This window comes from Chelonia mydas, chromosome 23 (assembly GCF_015237465.2).
Source record: "Chelonia mydas isolate rCheMyd1 chromosome 23, rCheMyd1.pri.v2, whole genome shotgun sequence".
NCBI classification, from domain to species: Eukaryota; Metazoa; Chordata; order Testudines; family Cheloniidae; genus Chelonia; species Chelonia mydas.
Genome location: NC_051263.2, coordinates 17750505 through 17764510, shown reverse-complemented (window position 1 = coordinate 17764510; position 14006 = coordinate 17750505). Strand labels below are relative to the sequence as shown.

General features: G+C 50.9%; 2 protein-coding genes and 2 non-coding genes across 4 annotated transcripts; 2 read left to right on the top strand and 2 right to left on the bottom strand.

Annotated features, from left to right (window-relative positions):
- The first annotated feature begins 4013 nt into the window (after positions 1–4013).
- Positions 4014–4095, top strand: TRNAS-CGA. The gene has a single exon. It is a non-coding gene; the product is annotated as a tRNA-Ser (tRNA).
- Positions 4096–8526: 4431 nt separating this feature from the next.
- On the bottom strand, positions 8527–8599 carry TRNAK-UUU. The gene has a single exon. It is a non-coding gene; the product is annotated as a tRNA-Lys (tRNA).
- Positions 8600–10657: 2058 nt separating this feature from the next.
- Positions 10658–12451, bottom strand: LOC102938874 (histone H2B 8). Its single transcript, XM_037888576.2, has one exon. The coding sequence runs from the start codon at positions 12393–12395 to the stop codon at positions 12015–12017; it is 381 nt and encodes a 126-aa protein (XP_037744504.1). The 5' UTR covers positions 12396–12451; the 3' UTR covers positions 10658–12014.
- Positions 12452–12752: 301 nt separating this feature from the next.
- Positions 12753–13350, top strand: LOC102939096 (histone H2A.J). The gene has a single exon (XM_037888617.2). It carries the CDS (start codon positions 12799–12801, stop codon positions 13186–13188), a length of 390 nt encoding a protein of 129 aa, XP_037744545.1. The 5' UTR covers positions 12753–12798; the 3' UTR covers positions 13189–13350.
- Positions 13351–14006: the final 656 nt, after the last annotated feature.

Sequence of the window (14006 nt, the reverse complement as noted above, 5' to 3'; positions counted from 1 at the left end):
GTTTTTTATTAACTGGGAGACAGCTCAGTGTTTCTGTTATATTGGGGTGGGGGGGTGCGCTCAGCGTGCGCATGCGTGTAAAAGCACCTGTAAAATCCATACAGGGAACGCGATAGAAGGAATAGTTACGCAAATCAAAGGGCTTTTTCACACCCCCGAGCAACATAAATTACATCATCTTAAGCCAGGGTCACCAAACTGTGGGGCGCGCCCCCCTAGAGGGACATTCTGGGGTGGGGGTGGGGCATGGCAGGTCCGGGCCAGCCCCCTTGGGGTGGGGAGGGAGCACCACTCAGCCCCGCCCCGCTCCCAGCTCTGCTCCAGCCCCGTCCCCCCCCCACCGACCGACATACGTTTTGCTGACGAAAAGCGCCGGTGCGGACAGCACTTTGCCAGCGGGAGACGCTCCCCCCGCCACCCCCTGACAAAGCTACCGCCGCTCATTGGGAGTGGTTTGATTTTGCCGGTGGGAGAGCTCTCTCCCGCCGGCAAAGTCCGGTTACACGGGAGAACTTACAGCCGCACAGCTGTCTGCGGTAAGATAGGAAGTGCAGACAGAGCCTACGGAAAAAACAACCAGGAGTCCTTGTGGCACCTTAGAGTCTCACAAATTTATTTGGGCATAAGCTTTCGTGGGTTAAAACCCACTTCATCAGATGCATGGAGTGAAAAATACAGTAAGCAGTATATTTGTCACAGCCCATGAAAAGATCGGAGTTGCCTTACCAAGTGGGGAGGGGGGTCGTCAGTGTTAATGAGGCCAATTCAATTAAGGTGGACGTCACCCATTCCCAACAGTTGACAAGAAGGGGTGAGTATCAACAGAGGGAAAATTACTTTTTGTAGTAACCCAGCCACTCCCAGTCTTTAGTCAGGCCTAATTTGACAGTGTCCAGTTTGCAAATTAATTCCAGTTCTGCAGTTTCTCATTGAAGTCTGTTTTTGAAGTTTTTTTTGGTTGAAGAATGGCCACTTTTAAGTCTGTTATCGAGTGTCCAGGGAGATCGAAGTGTTCTCCTATTGGTTTTTGAATGTCACAATTCTTGATGTCTGATTTGTGTCCATTTTTTCTTTTGTGTAGAGAATTCTTCTGCCCAAATAAATCTGTTAGTCTCTAAGGTGCCACAAGGACTCCTTGTTGTTTTTGCTGATACAAACTAACACGGCTACCCCTCTGAAACCTATAGCCTAACGAAGAAGCTTTAATTGGCTTTGAGGCGGTTTAAATGTAAGCGCTAATTTGGTTTCCGTATTGGGATATTCAGCCAGCCACAGCTGGATTGTACTGCCTAGATAGAGATCACTGATTAGAGTTTATAACTAAATACGCAAGCCTGCTCTTTGGGTTCCTGTTTTAGATTTGATCAGGGTTGAATTTCTCTGGTATTAATCTGATGGCTTGGCTTAATTGATGACTGGATTCCAAAGCAATCGATGTACTACTTCGACCTTAACTTGTGTGCCGGTGTAATTTAACCCTTCGTGCGTGGTGTCGTGTGTATGGCAGATTAGCCTTCGTGATGTGGGCACTTGGTTTTATTTGTTCACCATTTGAATAAAATACCTAAAATGGATAATCGAGTCCTGTTTCTTTGACTAGGCAACACGGGTCAGACCCACAGAGAATCGACGTCATCCCAATTAACCATTCGGCACTAACAGAGGGCAGTTGCAGAGCACCTCTATCAGCTCCAGCTGCACCCCGTGGGGCCCAGAGCATCAAAAGGGACACTAAACTCCGCACCCAGAGCGTGTGGGTGGGGCCAGTGTTGTTGAGGGTGGTGATCAGAGGGTGTCTCTGAGGAGCAGGAGTGTGTGGGGTGGGGGGTTGCACCCCTGTGTGGATTAGGGTCAGTGCGTGGTCAGACCTGGTTGGGGGCTCAGGTTTGAAGGGCTGTAAATGGAGGTGAAAAGCTTGTACATTTCATCCACAGTAGGGGGTCAACCACGTAACTGTATGTGTGTTAACGGGGAAGTTCTGAAAGAGGGCAGAGTTAAGGTTATGTGGGAAACCTTAACGGTGTATTTCATGAGTGTGAATTTTGCTGCAGCTGAGGTTCTGGAAGGGCCCAGTATCCCACCAGGCAACTTGAACTCTGCACTGACGACACTTTTTGCCCTTTAATGCAAGGAGGGGAGGCACTGGCTGCCCACTAGACATCAGCCAGCTAGCCAGGTATACTCCAGGGCTAAACAATTAGCAAGAAAACAGTAACATTACCCACCAACAAGGACTCCTTTAAAGCAAACCACATAATACCTAACTTCACCGGAGCAGCAAAGGAAAGTGACTCAAAGCCATTCCCTCCGGGGAGAAGTTTCCCCACCTCCATTATGGGCGTCTTTGCTACATGGAAGAAGAACAAGAAAAGCAAACTGAATTCACAGGAAGACGTGGGGCAGAGGGGAGGGGAGGAGACAGAGAGGCACAAGCAGCCGGCGGAGGGCAGGGCCACCTGGGGAACAGGCGGAGCCAGGACAGGAAGAGGCGGAGTGAGGGCGGGGCTTAACCTCCCCTGGCCTTTTATACCCGCCCCCCGCAGCTCGAAGAAAGCCTTTCGTGAGGAGTACAGGATCTGGCCCCTTGATTTCAATGGCACTGCAGTGATAGACGCCAGCCAGAGACCTGGCCCTGATACTTCTTCCCCACTCCCAGCCGGCAGCCCCCAGGAGCGGCCGAGGCCCATCAGCCCCAACGCGTGAAGGCTTTTCACTCCACGTTGCCTCGTTCCCGCAACTCGGAGGGACATCAGCGCCCCTCTGTCGTTAGGGGCTTTCCCTCCCGCTCCCAGCCCGACTCCTACACGTCCCAGCTCATGCCCAGTTCCCTACGCCTCAAGGGAGCCCCCCCGCAAACCTGTCTGTGTCAGTCTTGTTAACACCGGTGTTCGATGTATAGCCTGTCTTCAGTGATGAGCCCTGATGACGTGCCTGTAAACTGCTGCACGCGACAATCTCACGTCTGATCTCCGTATCCCACGTTGTGAGGTGACATTGATGTGTTTGTCCCTGTGAAGGTGTTGGCTGTGAAACCATACACCACCGGGCAGGAGAGACACAGCATCAAGTGTGAAAGACTAGTTTGCCTGAGCCCGTGTTATTGTGTGTGTGTGTGTGTGTGTGTGTGTGTGTGTGTGTGTGTGGCCAGAAGGCACAACACATTAATTTAGTAACCCTGAAAACGGTCCCTTCCACCTCCAGACCTGCCTCAAAATCACTTTCCCCTGGGTAGATTAACCTGCCCCCCCCGCCCCCCAATCTCTGTTAGGAAAAGAAAGTTTCTGTGAAAAAAGCCATGTTTTAAAATCAAAGGGCATGATACAAACCGGCCGCACGGTGGCGCCGCACCATCAGGCGTGACACGCACCAGGCCCCAGTCTGCACAGTCCTGGTGAAAAGGGGGTGAACTCCCCTCACCCCTCTTCCCAGATGTGTTTTCCCTCCAGGCCCCAGTCGAATTCCCGGGGCTGCTGGAAGGGGCCGTTGGGGCTGATGTCCCTCGGCGCACACACAGTGTTGGCTGGTGCCACGAGCACCCTGGGCCATGCCGGGAACGGAGAACACCCCTCCTCGTGAAATAGTGTTTCCTAATATCCAGCTTAGACCTCCCCCACAGCAACTTGAGACCATGGCTCCTTGTTCTGTCATCTGCCACCACTGAGAACAGCCGAGCTCCATCCTCTTTGGAGCCCCCCTTCAGGGAGCTGAAGGCTGCGATCAAATCCCCCCTCACTCTTCTCTTCTGCAGACTAAATAACCCCAGTTCCCTCAGCCTCTCCTCGTAAGTCCTGTGCCCCAGCCTCCCTGATCATTTCCGTTGCCCTCCGCTGGACTCTCCAATTTGTCCTCATCCCTTCTGGGGGCCCAAAACTGGCCGCAATCCTCCAGGTGTGGCCGCACCAGTGCCGACTAGAGGGGAATAATCACTTCCCAGGCCAGCGCTCCTGCCAATGCAGCCCAATATGCCGACATATTGACCAGTTTCTCTGGCATTGGAGGCGATCGGGGACACAGCTGTGATGGCCGAGTGGTTAAGGCGTTGGACTCGAAATCCAATGGGGTTTCCCCGCGCAGGTTCGAATCCTGCTCGCAGCGAGGCCTGTGTTTTAGCCACAGTAGCTCAGCAGGGGAATGCGTCCATAGGATTCCCAGAGACGCTCTCAATTCGCTCCCCAGCCCAAGCAAACCCCCCTCTGCACCTGGGAGCCTGCCTCACCCCAAGTCCCTGAGCTGTCCTGCAAACTGCCCCGAGGGGGCAAACACCCTGGGCTCCTGGAGCCTCTGGTGCCCCATGGCTCTGCCCTACCCCTGCCTACAACTGCTCTGAGTGTGATGGGAGCTGGGGCAGTGCAGGAACCTAACATGGGAACCGGGGCCTGAGGCTCCGGGCGAGAGACACCAGTGGTGGAAACCACGCGGCCACCCCCTAAATCAGGGGCCTGGTTCAGCCACGTGTCTGAGCTGCCGGGATCCCTCCCACAGAGCCCCAGATCACAGCCTGAAAATAGGCAGGTGACACTGTCCCCTGTTCTCCCTGCCTCAGAGAATCACCCCGGCGGGGCGTGTGGGCACCATGCCTGGCGTGAGCTCTCCTCCCAGCAGCGCTGGGCCCGGCCCAAAGCCCTGAAAGGGGCCGTGCTGCGGGGCTGTTTGCACCATCACCGTGCACGTGCGGCGTGGCCCAGGGTGCTCGTGGCACCAGCCAACGCTGCGTGTGTGCTGAGGGACGTCAGCCCCAACGGCCCCTTCCAGCAGCCCCGGGAATTCATTTCGACTGGGGCCTGGAGGGAAAACACATCTGGGAAGAGGGGCGAGGGGAGTTCACCCCCTTTTCACCAGGACTGTGCAGACTGGGGCCTGGTGCGTTTCACGCCTGATGGTGTGGCCCCACCGTGCGGCCAGTTTGTGTCACGCCCTTTGATTAAAAATGGCTTTTTTTCAGAAAAACTTTTTTTCCTCACAGACACACAGGGGGCAGGCTAATCTACCCAGGGCAACTGATTTTGAGGCAGGTCTGGAGGTGGAAGGGACCATTTTCAAGGTTACTAAATTAATGTGTTGTGCCTTCTGGCCACACACACACACACACACACAAAATAAACTTAATTATATGAGCTACCAACACACGTCCCAGAAAGAAACGAACCCCTTTGTGTTCAACGTGAAGTGTGCATTTAAATAATTAAATAGAAACTTGGCTCAATTTCCCCTCCCGCCCGGTCTCTTTTCTCTCCAGAGCTAGAGCTGGGTGGATTTTCTCTTCCCTTGAAGAATATATTTTTAAATTTTAATCTAAATTTTCAGCAGTTTTTCTTCTTACTTTTTGTTCTGAAATGGAACTCGGGATTCTTGTGTTTTGTCCACCGAAAACTTGAAAGAGTTTCGGGGGGGTGGGGGCGGGAATATAGAATCTCTGCCACATTGTGTTAATGTGTTTGGTTTATTTCTAAAATGTTCTTTCTGTTCCTTCACTTCCCTTTCCTTCGTCTCATTATTACTGTACTAGAGAGGTGGGCCCAGTCTCAGAGGTTGCAGGGTATCCAGGAATGGATAGTTGAGTTTGACCTTCAGCGCATGAAGAGTTAATGACACAGTGCCTCTGTCCACCACTAGGTGGTGCTGCGGTTCCCCACAAGCAACTTTCCCTAAATATTAAAAACATTGATTCTAGCAGAGAGGTTCACAGTCTATAGCAGGGGTTCTCAGACTGGGGGTCAGGACCCTGCAGAAGGTGGTGAGGTTATTACATGGGGGGGGCGGGGGCTCGCGAGCTGTCAGCCTCCACCCCAAACCCCGCTTTGCCTCCAGTGTTTATAATGGTGTCAAATATTTTAAAAGTGTTTTTAATTTATAAGGGGGTGGGGATGTCGCCCTCAGAGGCTTGCGACGTGAAAGAAGTCACCAGCACAAAAGTTTGAGAACCACTGGTCTACAGCTCTCCAGACGCCCAGCTCTGCAGCGGAGACGTAAGGGTGGCAATACCGTACTCACCATCACCACGTTCCTATTACGGCTCTGGCGTTTAGGGCAGCGATGAAGCGCCTCCATTCCTGTCTGCTTCTGGCAAGTCTCTCAATGGTTCCCCAGCCATGCCCCACGTTTTTCAGCTCGGCTTCCACAGCTCTTCGCCAGCTTGTTTTTGGGCGGCCTCGTTTCCGCTTGCCTTCAGGTGTCCATCTTATTGCTACTCTGGTGGTGGAATCAGTTTCCATCTGAAGCGCACGGCCAATCCATCTCCAGCGCCTCCTGGAATGATGGGGCTCAGATCCCCTTGGCTGCACTGTGTCCACAGATCTTGGTTTGAGATTGTTCTGGGCCAAAAGATATGGAGGATTTTTCTGAGGCAGGTTGTATGGAATGAAGACAGTTTGGACAGGTCATACTTTCTCATTCCCCACCATTCTGCGCTATAAAATAGTCTTGAAAGTACACGGCTCTGATAAATCTTGAGTTTGGTTTTGGTGTCGTATTTTCATGATTTCCAGACTGCATTTAAGCTCCTGAAGGCGCTCCTGGCTTCATTGGTTTTGTTCCGGATGTCCTGGCTTGTTCCACCGTCCTGGCTGAGGGTGCTGCCCCAGTATGTGAATGTTTCTACATTGGTGAGAACGATGGGGAGGCAATAGTAAAGGGCATGATCTCTGTCTTATTGTGGTTGATGTTCAGCCCAATTTGCTGGTTGAATGCCTTGAGTCAAGTCGTTTTTTCTTGTAGGTGGTGTTGGGTATGTGATAGGAGAGTAAAATCATCTGCAAAGCTCAGGTCTTCAAGGGATGAGAAGAGTGTCCACACGATGCCATCCTTATTTCTGCACTGCTTCTGACAGAGGCTCTGCCTTCAGAGCTGGGCCCCCAGCCAGCAGCCACCGCTCTGCCTTCTCCTGCCCCCCCCCAGTACATTCTGCACCCCCCCAGTCTGAGAACATTGAGATTCATGGTTTTCATCCAGGTGACTCTTGTTTGATTCCCAATGTGGGGGGAAAGAAACGAGATTTTGCTCAGAGAGAAGGCAGGCAGTGCGGACATCAGGTCCATCTGGCCATCCACGTGTCTCATGACTGACTGGGGTCTGTGCGGTCCCTGGCACGATGGCGTCCCCGGGGTCTGTAAAGAAGGCCCTTGTCTCGATCAGTGTGTGAAGATTGCGTCCTTCATCCTGATAGGAGTTTCTGCCGCACGTGATGCAACAGAGACCCTGATCTCAGTCAAGGTCTGTGCTGGTCGGTTATTATCCCCACTCAGTGCCGATGTACAGAGGAGGAACAGTAGCAGGTTCAGCGGTTAATGGCTACACTGAACTTGGACCCCCATTCAAATTTCGATTGGCCGCAACACCCCCAGCTTTTTTCCTTTCATTATTATCATCGTGATTTTGCCGCCCTCTCTGGCGTAATCTCGGTCTTTTCCTTACCAAAGCATATTAAAAAAACAACATCCCTCCTTTTATTTGTATTCCCCCACTCTCCCTTTTCTTCACTTTGTTATTGGTGTATCTTAAGGAACGTGCAACCACACAAAACCTTTGACTGCCCCGTTCTGGGCCCATCCAGCACCTCCTTGAGCAGGATTTGTAGCACTGCAGACACCAAGAGACACCAGATGCATGTTCCCCCAAGGCTCGCTGTCTTTCTCAGATGACCCCAGGGTGACACCTACAAGTTCCAACTCCTTGTAATCATGCCTGGCTTGCAGGAGACAACGCTGCGCATTCCCTAGGGCAGAGGCTCTCAAACTGTGGCCTGTGAGCTCCATTCAGGTGGTCTGCGGAAAGTTCCCTCTAAGGTGTGCACCTGGGCGGCTGCACACAAAAGAATAAAGGGCCACCCACCGAATTAGTGGAGCCCGGGAGAGACCCCCCCCTCCTTCCTAAAAGACTCGGTGGCTGCCGCTGTGGGGGAGAGAGGGCACATCCATCACATTAGAAAGGTAAGACTACTGGTATTAAAATATGAGTGGTGTGCTTTCATTTGTAGAACAAAATAAGTTCATTGTAATTAAGGGGTTTTTTTCATACCGTGCTTTTATCCAAAGCGCTTTACAATAGTTAGCTAAAGGTATGAACAACATTTGGAAAGATCATTAAGTGGCCCCACCGGGACCCTCGACAATTTTCAAGTGGCTCGCGGGAAAAAAAGTTTGAGAACCACTGTTCTAGGGGCATCTGTGAGACACTGGGGCGGGATCTGTACCCCGAGCTCAGGAACAATCTACTTCAGTGGTGATGTGGTAAGAAAAGCTTTCTGGAGACCGGTTCATAAAATGGAATCGGACAATGGTCATTTCAAATCAGTGATTTCCCCCCCTATTTATTTCTTCTCTCCCCCTCCTCAATGATTCCTCTCATACCATTTGACAACGGGCCCAAACACCATTTTGTGTGACTGTCTTTTACAGGGCAGGGCGTGGGGGGGTGGAAATGCGACTGGACGCTTTTCTAGGAATTGTCTCTGGGTTTGTGGGAAAATGTGAATGCAGCAAAGTGCAGGGATGAATGTAGCTGCCAGCAGAATCATAAAACAACTTTTGTCGCCCGAACAGGGACTTGAACCCTGGACCCTCAGATTAAAAGTCTGATGCTCTACCGACTGAGCTATCCGGGCTCACTGAACGATGAGGGAGACTTTGTCTTTTTAAAGTGACGTCCTGCGCTCTGATTGGGCAAAGATTAGCCAATCAGTGGCTGGCCACTGTCCCAGCAAACTGAATCCCAGTGCAGAGATGTGAGAACAGCTCAGGAAAGGGACCCCCGGGGGTGCAAATCTCTGCCCTTGTAGCTAAAGGCGGGAGCCTGGGGGGCTGTGATCCTGCGGCTCAGCACTTAGTCATTAATTACCCTTCCAGCAGCAGCCTAATTGCTGAGGAGGGAAAAGGACTGAGTGAAGAAAGGAGGTGATTTGTCCAGGATTGCCAACCCCAAATGTTCAAAACTGAGGAGTCCGGCTCACCAAAAACCACCAGCTTGACTTTAAAGTCATGAGATTATGTAAAAATAAGAGATTTCTGGAGTTCATTTGTTTGCCTTCTGCTTTTGGAGCCCTTAGGGTGCCTAAGGGGTGGGGTGTGTGTCTCACGTTTTGAAGCTTTCTCCACAGCCACCAGGGCTAGAAACGTTAGGTTTGCTTTAAGAAGGAAGGCTGAAAGCATCCCATTATTCACTTGACTCCAGGAGCTGGGGCTTTATAGAAAACAATGATGATTGGGAGATGGATGACAAAGTGATGAGAGTTGCCAGCCCTGCTTTTCGGTATTGTAACAGTATCAAGGTAAAAAGGGTGTTAGCAAAGACCCTAACACAGTAGTAGAGTTGTTTCCGAGTAGGAGCCGTGTTAGTCTGTATTCACAAAACGAAAAGGAGGACTTGTGGCACCTTAGAGACGAACCAATTTATTTGAGCATAAGCTTTCGTGAGCTACAGCTCTAGTGCAGGGGTTCTCCACCAGGGGTTTGTGTACCCAGAGGTCTTCCAGGGGGTCCATCAACACATCTAGGGATTGGCCTAGTTTCACAACAGGCTACAGAAAATGCACTAGCAAAGTCAGTACAAACTAAAATTCCATACAGACAATGACTTGTTTATACCACTCCATGTTCTATGCACTGAAATGCAAGGACAATATTTATATTCCAATTGATCTATTTCATAACAATATGGCAAACTGTGAACGTCAGCCATTTTTCATCAACCGTATGGCTGTGACACTTTGTATTTTTATGTCTGATTTTGTAAGCAAGTCATTTTTACAATGAGGTGAAACTTGCCAGGAGAGTGTGTGTGTGTGTGTGTGCGCGCGCACGCACCAGACAAATCAGACTCCTGAAAGGGTGGGTACGGTAGTCTGGAAAGGTGGAGAGCCACTGGGCTAGAGTCACTCCTTAGCGAACCATCATCACGGCAGCTACAATGCATGCAAAACACTGAAATAAACTTTTCACATGTTAGGGCTGCAGAATCAGGGAAAATTGAGGGAAGGTTGCCAGTCCAAACTACTGGGCTGAATTGTGTCCGTTTAAAAGAACTCTCCAGGAAGCAAACATACTATTTGCTGTTCCACACCAGGAGGAGCTACATTATTGCATCCCAAATGCTTGGGTTAACAATGCAAGTAATTGAAAGCACATAGAAGAGTGAATATTTAAAATACATTTAATGACTTTTTGCTAAATAAACCCAGCCCTTTTGGTGTGGCAGTGAGCCAGCCTTCAACACCCCTTTCTTTGGGTCATTGTTTCTTTTTGCAACAGGCTGAAGGTTCAGCCCCCCCCCCGAAGGTGTAACCCTGATATCTGTTTCAGAGTAGCAGCCGTGTTAGTCTGTATCCGCAAAAAGAACAGGAGGACTTGTGGCACCTTAGAGACGAACACATTTGAGCATAAGCTTTTGTGGGCTAAAACCCATTTCATCAGATGCATCTGTGTACACCCCCAACCCAAGCACTACGCACACACTTTTATCTTAGCCCAGTCTGTGTACAACGCCGTATCCCAGATCACATCATTCTCCAGGACAAGCCTCAGCCCTCCCTTGCTCTTCTGCATCTGGGGGTCGATTTAGGATATCAACCCCAATGTGAATGGGCTAAAAGCAGATCTTAGGCCTGCTGATACCCTGAACATTGCCCTGAAGCACTTCGCAGGGTTTTTAGTGCCTTTTTTTAAAAAAATTAAAAATAGCCTTTACCTCCCTTCCCACACCCAAATAAAAATAAAAGTAGCAAAAAGATAACAGATAAAAACAGCACTTGATTGATCGGGCATATGCAACCCAGTCAAGCCAAGCCAGGTGTTCTTATCCATGGTAATTGACGGGAGGAAGGCCTCTATAAAGCGGAGCCGTTTGGGTCCTGGTTTAAGGCTGGCTGGCCGCAAACAGCGTGGATGTAATGGGATCAGAGGGAAAACCGAGGTGGAAAAGGAAGAAACCCTCCCCCCCACCACACACACGCGTTTCCTTTCCGGCCAATGAGATCGTACCGCGTCCAATCAGAGCCGGCCTTGATCTTTGAATGCGGGCAGAGGCGCCGCCCGGAGCGCTTTAGTGTGACCCCCCCCCACACCGCCCACGTAACTGTGGGGGGGTCCCCACGGCGTGGGGTCCCCGCCAGTCATTCAGGAAAAAGCACCCTAGAACATATTTAAACTTGGATTCCTCCTCCCCAAAACAGCCCCATTTGTTGCACGTTAGTGGCAGGGGTCCTAACGCAGCAGAGGAGATTTCATTGACCAGGGATTTCAGGTCTCTCCCTTTCCCCTTCCCAGCGTGGGAGGTTGTCCACGCAAGTGGGGACTGGGGCCTTCTGGCAACTCAACGAAGGTCACATTGCGGCTGGTCGAGGGAGAGGTGTCTGGTTAGCCGTGGGGCAGGGCCCTGTTGCTGACTGCGGGCTCGGGGTGGCTAGGTACGGTATGTCTCCGATGGCCTTAACTTTGGCTTTGCGGATAAACTAAGCACGGTACCCGCTGTACGGACTTCTCAGCTTATATACTTTAAAGTTAACGTTAGAAAAATATTTTAAATTTGATTATAAGCACTTTGTACCAGGTTTCCCTAGGCCTGTTATTGTACAAAGCAACAGCAAAAAAAAAATCTAATTATTCAATCCTGCAGAATCTATTGAGTGATTAGAATAAAGGCTCCCCAAGGCTACAAGGTTTCGCAGCCCCACCGCGAAAGAGCAAGGTAAAAAAACTCCCCCCAAACTTCCAGGACAAAGCCGCTTAAAGCAAAGCCGCAGACTACTTACGAATAGGCAATTAAATCCATCAAGGCAGCAATCAAGGCTTGCTAAAGCACAACCCCCACGGACCCAGAAAGCCCCAAAACAAACAGGTTAAAGAAAACAACATGCAAATAATAGTAAAAGCCAGCATACACTTTGCCGGGCCTTGCCTTAGCAAGGCACGGAGCTCACACAACGTGCCATGTTTACAGCTCTCTCCTGGAAATAGTGGGTGGCTCTTAAAAGAGCCTTTGGGTTTTTTAAAAGGATGCTTCTTGGCGGGAGGGCCACAGAGCAGTTACTTGGAGCTGGTGTACTTGGTCACAGCCTTGGTGCCCTCAGACACGGCGTGTTTGGCCAGCTCCCCGGGCAGCAGCAGGCGCACGGCGGTCTGGATCTCCCGGGAGGTGATGGTGGAGCGCTTGTTATAATGCGCCAGGCGGGACGCCTCCCCAGCAATGCGCTCGAAGATGTCGTTGACGAAGGAATTCATGATGCCCATGGCCTTGGAGGAGATGCCGGTGTCGGGGTGAACCTGCTTCAGCACCTTGTAGACATAGATGGAATAACTCTCCTTCCTGGTCTTGCGGCGCTTCTTGTCCCCTTTTTTCTGGGTCTTGGTCACCGCTTTCTTGGAGCCCTTCTTGGGCGCGGGAGCAGATTTCGCCGGTTCAGGCATCTCGATCGCTCCTGACAACACAGAACAGAACCAGCAACGCAATAATCCGCTCGGCCGAGAGTCCTTTATTTATAGCGCCCCTATGCAAATGAGGGTAGCCTAATTCAACCCTTCCTATTGGCTGCTTCCATACCGGGCCGCCATTTCTAGTTGTGACCGCCGATGTAAATGAGCTTCCTCGAAATGCTGCGCTGCGATTGGACGGCAGCCCCCTCTTTCTTCCCCTATTGGCGGGTTGCGAAGTGTCTTTCCCATTGGGTGTTTTGGCAGAGAAGCATGAGGCAGCCAATCAGGAGCCGCTCGCCCCATCCCCGTGAGGGAATAAAAGGCCGGGAGCTGTGCACTTTTACTGGAGTATCATTTTGCATTTGTTCGCTGCGGTTGGCGTTTGGGGCTCCTTGTCATGTCTGGCCGCGGAAAGCAAGGAGGGAAGGTGCGGGCCAAGGCCAAGTCTCGCTCTTCTCGTGCGGGGCTGCAGTTCCCGGTCGGGCGGGTGCACCGGCTGCTGCGCAAGGGCAACTACGCGGAGCGAGTGGGAGCCGGCGCCCCCGTGTACCTCGCCGCGGTGATGGAGTATCTGACTGCTGAGATCTTGGAGCTGGCAGGCAACGCCGCCCGGGACAACAAGAAAACCCGCATCATCCCCCGTCACTTGCAGCTGGCCGTGCGCAACGACGAGGAGCTGAACAAGCTGCTGGGGGGAGTTACCATCGCCCAGGGTGGGGTTCTGCCCAACATCCAGGCGGTGCTGCTGCCCAAGAAAACCGAGAGCCACAAAGCCAAGGGCAAGTGAGCGTGGATACTAATCACCCCCAAAACCAAAGGCTCTTTTAAGAGCCACCCACAATTTCAGAAAGAGCTGGGAATCGCTCCGTGTCTCGGGGAGGTGGGGGCAGCTAGGGAAAATGTTGTCTACTTTCTTTTGGTATCCCTGTATAACACTTTCTGAAACCTGGTTTTGCATTAATCAGATCCCTGAGCCACACATTGGGGGTGGTAGTGAAAATGCTTGTTCTTTTATTCTTCTCATAGCACAAATTTCTGAAATCCTGTTCCCGTTTTGCACTAATCAGATCCCAGAACTGCACACGTGGGTGAGTAGTTGCAGCTTCCGTAACTCCTTTACCCCTTCCAAATAATGAATCCTAGAATTTTCAAACAGAGCAACCCACACCCAGGGATAAAACATTTAGAACTCCCAAAAGGCAGTGTTTGGGTTCACTTTTGCTGTGCTGTGCAGTGTGATTATTTTCATCTGGGATCCCTGTGCTGAGGTGCTTATAAGCATCACAGCCTGCAAACATTGGCCTAAGTGTCTTTCCTAAAACCACACAGAAAATTGATAGTCAAGATGGGAAAGGAACTAGGCACCTGGAACTCCAGCTGTGTTTTAAGCCCCAGACCAAGGCTACCTGGAAAAGGGAAGGTGTAATTCAAAATAGCTGTTGGTCTCAGCATTGCAAGAAATTTGAATTAATTTGTCACTAGTTTATCTGGCTAGTTGGCAAGTTACTTTTTGTTTTACTGGATTTTATGTGTTATTTTTGTTCACTGTAGGCTAAGTTATCTGGCAGGGTGTTTGATACATTCAAGTTAATTAATTACTAGGGA